The sequence below is a fragment of the Tupaia chinensis genome, unplaced genomic scaffold (genome assembly GCF_000334495.1).
Source record: "Tupaia chinensis unplaced genomic scaffold, TupChi_1.0 Scaffold000273_1, whole genome shotgun sequence".
In the NCBI taxonomy this organism is placed as follows: Eukaryota; Metazoa; Chordata; class Mammalia; order Scandentia; family Tupaiidae; genus Tupaia; species Tupaia belangeri.
In genome coordinates this window covers 2,112,553-2,119,121 of record NW_006159755.1, presented here as the reverse complement: position 1 = coordinate 2,119,121, position 6,569 = coordinate 2,112,553, and the positions used below count along the sequence as shown (strand labels likewise).

Below are 6,569 nucleotides of genomic sequence, written 5' to 3'. Positions count from 1 at the left end.
AAAAAAAAAAAAAAAAAAAGCCCAAACAGGGGCCAGCACTTGGTGTGGTGGTTGTACTGGACTCCACATGGCTGACTGTGGTTCGAATCCTGGACCCGGCAGCTTGAGTCACAATCTATGTGCATGTGTGTGCATGCCCAGAATCCCAAGAAGAGCATGGAGGAGAGGGAATCATGGCATGGTTGTCCCCCCAGGGGGTGATTTCACTTTCTGCCTATCTCTCTGGCAAATGCACATGCCCTTTAGCAAAAATCTCTTTAAAAAAAAAGCCTAAATAAGGCAACCAAGAGGCCCTGCTCTCCCTGACCCTACCTGCCAACCTCAGCCTCGGGTCCACAGTTTTGAGGAGTTAGGGCCCTGATGTTGTCCTGACCCATGTGTTCTAACCCCTCCTCAAGTAAAACCCAATACGGATAATAACTAAGGGACTAAGTAAAGGACAGGGCCCAGGCTACTTGTCCCCTCCTCCCTCCACTGATGACACTGAGGACCTGGCTGGGTCCTCGGAGTGACTGGGTGACAAGGGGCAAAGTGCAACCTCAAGAGAACAGAGTGTCCAGGCAGTTAGTACTGAGTCCCCACCCCCACCTCAGCCAAGGTACCCAGCAGCCCTAGGAGAGAGGGATAGGGCAACCCTCTCCCCCAGACCCCCCAGCCTTCACCCTGCAGGCATTGTGCTAGTTTGTAGCTCCTCATCCCCCCACTACCCACCTCTACTTGTAAGAAAAGGCAGGATACGGGGGACAGGGCTGGAGTGGTTTATATAAGCTGCAGGTGTCTGGGTCACAGGGACAACCCCCACCTTCCAGGAGGCCCTGAAGGAAGTTCTGTGTTCTGGAGAGCTCCCTGGGGGGTCAGGCTTGTTCTAAGTAGCAGCTGGATTTCACCAGAGCCTCTCAGAGTGTAGTAAAGGCAGGGGTCAGGCCTCTGGGGGCAGCAAGGAGGGCATGGCGTGAAGGATCAGCGGGCCCCATGGCAGCTGGCTTGTTCCTGCAGCTGGCCCTGGGCCCATCTTCCCTGGCCTCCCAAGGCCAGAGGCCCCACCCAGATATCCAGGGTCCTCAGGTGTGCGAGCCTCTGGGGCCAGGGGAAAGAGGTGACAGGGGAGGGGAGCATGAGGCCTCACATCTTCCCCACCCTCCTGTCAGCAGGTTCGGAAAAACACTCGAGACAGATGTGGTCTTTTCTTTTATTATTTGGGGTTCTTCTGCATGGAAACAAGGGACTTCCCCACCCCACTCCCGGGCGCCTCTGGCACCCTCATAACAGCCGTCCCTGAAGAGTCCCCTTTAAAATCACCAATATAAAAAATGAGGGAGGAGGGAAGGCCTGACTATTCTCCGGGCTGAGCGGAACTGGGGAGGGGCAGGCTTTGGCGCAGAGAGGGGCTTTGGCTTCTGTGCAAGAAGGCACAGGGGTTCCCAGCCCCGGGGAGCTCGACCAGCCAGGACTAGGCTCCACACACGCAGACAGCTGACAGTGCGGAGTTAGTGGTTATACAGTCTGCAGGTGAGGCCGGGTGGGTAGGGCTGGGTGGGTGGCCTCTGGAGTGAGGGGAGGGGACACATCAGGATGCTGGGGAGGCCTGGGGCTTTCAGGTCCCCCTGGACCCCACCCTCCCTGAGGCAGGAATAAGCAAAAGCCACCTTCCTGGTTTGGCAATGAGAGAGCCAGAGGAGCCCATCCAGAGCATTCGGTTGGCATGGGCAGGGAGGGTCAGGCAGCTCTGTCCATAGCAGACGAGGTGGCAGCTGGGAAGAAAGGACAGGAGGACGAGGCCACCTCCCTGCTCCTAGGAAGGCACTTGCAGCTGAGATGACCTGATGCGGCGTGGCAGGAAGGTGTGGCATGGCGTGGCATGGCAGATAGTAGAGGAGAGGGGCACAGCGGGGGCCTGAGCCCCCACCTCATGCAAACATGGTCAGCTGTAACCACTGCAGGGTGGGCAGAGGGCAGGCAGGTTGGCCAGGACAGAAACAACTGCTCAGCTTCCACAGTCTTCCCCCTCACCCAAACCCCAAGTCCAACCCTGGCCCCCCTGAAGAGACCCTCACTGGGGGCCCTACTCTCTACATCTTCTGCCTATGGGAGAACAGCTGCCAGCTCCCCCAGAGGCCCCCAGGGGCCTGGGCTTCCCTCCTGCAGCCTTCCCAGAACTCAGACACCCCCTCCCTCCACCAGCCTCCCAGGAGTCAGGTGGCCTGTTTTTTAGAGCTGCTTCTGAGGCCAAGAAGGGACAGGAGGACGCTGGTCACACAGGAAAACTCAACTACCTCAAACTTTACCCCCACAAAGGGCCCAGAAGGTTCCTACCTTAAACAAGTCAAAGGTCACGACTCCATCCAGATCTGTGTCCAGAGTTTTGAAAAACCCTGTGTGTTCAAGAAAAGAGGACGTGGGCCTGAGAACTCCCTGGGACATTCCGCAAGGCCAGAACCAGCCCCGCTTCCTGGCCGACCTCTGTCCCATAGCACCCCAAGCTGTCACCCTTTGAAGCCAGGAAGTGACTTTCCCTGAGAAGAGCTCTCTCAAGCCCATCTCCTCCCCCCTGCTCTAGCATTCAGCCTCCAGATGACAGAGCACAGAACCCATCTGGGGTCCCCATCCCCAGACCTTGGCCTCTCAGACACAGGCCTACCACAGTGGCCTGTATCTGCCATTTGCCCATCTGCTATTCCCACCGGCTCCTGGAGGACCCCTTTGGGATGAAGTTGGAGGTGGAGGCTGGTGGGGGACACTCACGGAACATGGTCTCCAGCCGCACCAGGCAGCACACGAAGTTGTCGAAGTCGACCGCCAGGTCGGGCTCTGAGTAGCGGGTGATGATGAGCTCGTATAGCTTCTTGTTGAGCTTGAAGCCTGGTCCAAGAGGGAAGGGAGGGTCAGGGAGCTGCAGCTGTCCCGGGGGGACAGGGAAGAGGGGCTGGGGCTAGGCTTGGAGGCATCTCTTCTCTGGAGGAAGTAGCATGAAGACCCCCCAGGCAGCGCTGGAGCTGAGATAGCTGGACAAACACATGCTAGTCGCAGTGGGAGCACCAGGGCCCAGGTCAAGCCAGGAATCAGGAGCTGGCCAGAGGCCATAGGGTCTGGTTTAGCTGGTTCTGAATGTCTGGGCCTTTTTCTTTACTTTTTTTTTCTTTTTTTTTTTTTTGAGAGAGATTTTTTTGCTATAGGGCATGTGTGGTTGCTGGAGAGACAGAGAGATAGAAAGCAAGAAATCACCCCCCAGGAGGATGGTCATGCCACAATCCCTTCTCCATTTTCTTCCCAGGACTTTGGGCATGAGTTTTAAGTTGTCAGGTCCGGGACTCAAACAGGGGTTTACTACGTGGGAGTCCCGTGACATAACCATTACGCCATCTGCTGGTCCCACTTGTTCTTAAATGGGCTGGCATAGGTAAGCTCTGTATCTCTCTCACTGGACGCTCTCTGCAGCCTTCCTGGCCAGGTGGCCTGAGATCAGACACTCTCCCTCTCTGAGCCTCATCTGTCTCATGGGCTCGGTGAGGATAACAACAGGCCCTGTTCTCATCAGGCTGCGGTGAGGAGGAAAAGAAAGAATGCTAGTAAAGCACTTATCTCAGTAGCCCTGAGAGTAAGGCAAAAGTGGCTGTCACCCGTCACCACTGTTACCATCACCCCAGTGGCCAGGGCCAGTGCAGGGAGCAGCTGTTACGGGAGCTGAGCGGGGCTGTCTGTCCCAGCCCCACGATGCCGTTAGCTTTTGGGCCTCACCTGCAGACTCGATGGCCATCCGCATCTCATAGGCACTCATGCTACCCGACTTGTCCAGGTCAAACTTCCGGAAGATAGCCTGGTGGGAGCAGAGGGCAAGGGACAAGCTGAGTGACCCAGCTCTTCCTGCCTGCCCAGGGTTGCTGAGGGAGGAGGGGAGAGTTCTGGAAGGTGGGTCAGTGGCTGGCACATGGGCTCAGGGGTGAAGGAGGGACATCTAGAGAGGCAGACCCACAATCAGCCTAGGGGCCTGCTGCCCAGCCTGGCCTTCTGCTGCAGGACTAAGGCCGCAGGGGGAAAGGAGGGCCCGGCGGCGGGACCACCCACCAGATAGTTCCGGATGCGGTTCCACAGGATGTTGAATTCCACCAGGCCCAGCTTCCCATTGCCATCACGCTGGACAGAGGTGAAGGAAACGCCACTGCTTAGAGCTGGCAGGTGAGTGGGCAACTGGGCAGAAGGGGACCCAGACTGGCCACAGAGCGAACAGGACAACTTGGAAGGGAGTGGTGGGGAGAAGCAGCAAAGTGTGGGCAGCCCACAACCAGGCTTGCCTCATTCTCTGACTTGGGGTGCAGTGGAGTGGGCTGGGGAGGGGTGCAGAAACAGCACCAGCCTTAAGGTAGTGGGGGGACCCAGGCCTTCCTCCACCTTTCACCTGGCACAAGGCCCGTGCCTCAGTTTCTCTCTCTCAATCAGTGGAAAGATACCCAAGAAGACATCTGAACATGGGGCACGAGGTATCCACACTCTGCCCAGCTTTGTCACATTCTCTGTGTAGTTCCTGGGACGACCAACGCCTTTCTCATGCCTGCAATTCCTGACCCAGACACCACCCCGGAGACAAGCAGGCTAAAGGATACGTCCATGAGGTTCACCATGCTGCGGCACGACTCCAGGCTGAAGCCCTTGGTCCGCAGGTCTTTGTCTATAAGAAACATCAGTTACAACACCTCACCCCAGGACTGGCCCCGTGTGGGGAGCACTGGGTGGGACAGAGTCAGGAAGGCACAGTTCTCGCCCCTGGCTGTAAAATCTGAGGGTAAGTGGGTAACATTGTTTTATTACTAGGAAATGCAGTTTCAAGTATTTTAGCAACCAAGCTGGTATCCAACTGCCATGGCAGCACCCAGCCATACTAAATGGAAGTGCAAGAAATCCAGCAGAAAGGAGCAGGGCGGGCTCTGCTGCAGGCTGTGCAGGGTAAGCAGGCTTCACTAGGGGAGCAGACAGGGCTGGGGCGGGGGGCGTGTGGCTGGAGGTCGGGGCAACAGCTGCCCAGACAGTTCAGGGCAAGAGGAGTCACCCCGAGGCCACGGCTGCAGGGAAAGGGAGCGTTAGGGAGGCAGAGGCCCGCAGTCCTGTGCACTGACAAGTGAAGCCAGTCATGTTCTGCTCCCTGAACCACATGGCCTCACCCAAGGCTGTGCTGGTCTTTGCCAAGAATCTGCAGGGCTGTGCAGGCATGGAGCTCAGCACAGGGCAACAAGGGCACGGCAGGACGACTTGAGGAGTTTGGAATAAAAATGGCGGTGAGCTGGGACCAGAAAGGCCATGGAGGGTTTCCCCACCCACGCAGACCAAGGGGTGGGACTGGGCTCTCTGGGCAAGCAGAAGCTGGACTCTGACACTTGTAGAGATGGCGAGCAGGACCCAGGAGACAGCCACTCGGGGACTCACGTTTGCTAATGATCCTGTTGAGGATGGTCTGCAGCTCCCTGACACTGATCTCCATGTCCTGGGGAAAGAGGGAGGATGGCACCCACCCTGGGGAAGGGCTGCCCCTCGGTGCCCCCTACTCTGCCCCACCAGCAACTTCCAACCTACCTCCCCTGCCAGTTGCCTGAAGAGGGCCTTGAAGTTCTCGTCAATCTCTTCTTCTGAGAGCACTTTCTAGGCCGGGAAAGGGAAGAGCAGGTAAGGGGTGTCCCAGCCCTGCCCACGAGCACAGCAGCAGAGGCAGGTGTGGGACTTCTCTTTTGCAACAGGCCACGTCACCTCTCTGAGCCTCACTCTTTTAACCTGTCCAATGGGGATCTAGTCCCTGCTCCTGCCCAGGACTCCTGTGGTCTGAGTAAGGAGAACGCAATTCGCTCAGTGATGGTGAGGGTTTGGATCCTTGCTGTGGGAGGCACTGGACAGCTCCTGAGCTTCTCTGAACCTGAGTCCCCCTCAGGGGAGAGTCTGTGGCAGGACGTGGACAGGGTTGTTGTGGAGAGGGAATGAGACAGCAAGTGCTCTGCAGGGTCTGGCGCCGAGAGCTCAGGGACCGTGCGGCACCGTCATCACAGGTCCTCTGCAGTGCTGGGCAAACGAGGGATTGCATTTCTATTCTGGATCCTGTCAGGAGAGGATCTGCCCTGTCAGCCAGCGCCCAGGGGACAGGACACTCAGATCCCAGGGGTGAGGGAGAGCAGATGGTGCCTGGAGGGAGGACACACACCTCGTCTGGGAGATTGGCCTGGACCTGGTCATCCAGTTCCCTGCAGAGAATGAGAGAAAGAGGTGCTTGTCAGAGAGAGAGAAGAGGAGGGCTGATGGGAGAAGGCAGGAGGGGATGAGGGGACAGAGAGCAGGGGTGGAGGTGGCCAGTTGGTGACTCACTGGGTCCCCGCGCTCTTCTCCGAGAAGAAACGCAGCACAAAGTCGCCCTCCTTGTTGGGCTCGAAGGTGGAGGGTACCACCACGTACTCCCCAGGCGGCAGGCGGAAGCGGGTGCTGACCTCTCGCAGGTTGATGAACTGCTCTGAGCGCGCCCGAGATGCGTTGGCCAGGAAGAAGTCACGCTTCAAGTGCACGGCCGGCTGGCCCACCAGCTGGGGGGAGGGAGGAGG

General features: G+C 57.9%; 1 protein-coding gene across 1 annotated transcript in view; it reads right to left on the bottom strand.

Moving 5' to 3' along the window:
• Positions 1–1,173: 1,173 nt before the first annotated feature.
• Positions 1,174–6,569, bottom strand: part of CAPN1 (calpain 1) — a 39,337-nt gene continuing 33,941 nt past the window's right edge. The window contains exons 13-22 of the mRNA XM_027772428.1: positions 6,340–6,551; positions 6,179–6,218; positions 5,563–5,628; positions 5,416–5,473; positions 4,599–4,663; positions 4,063–4,131; positions 3,736–3,814; positions 2,743–2,859; positions 2,314–2,372; positions 1,174–1,934 (exon numbers count right to left, since the gene is read on the bottom strand). Of these exons, the coding sequence (XP_027628229.1) occupies positions 1,908–1,934; positions 2,314–2,372; positions 2,743–2,859; positions 3,736–3,814; positions 4,063–4,131; positions 4,599–4,663; positions 5,416–5,473; positions 5,563–5,628; positions 6,179–6,218; positions 6,340–6,551 (792 nt within the window). The 3' untranslated portion in view covers positions 1,174–1,907. The remainder of the gene's footprint in view (positions 1,935–2,313; positions 2,373–2,742; positions 2,860–3,735; positions 3,815–4,062; positions 4,132–4,598; positions 4,664–5,415; positions 5,474–5,562; positions 5,629–6,178; positions 6,219–6,339; positions 6,552–6,569) is intronic.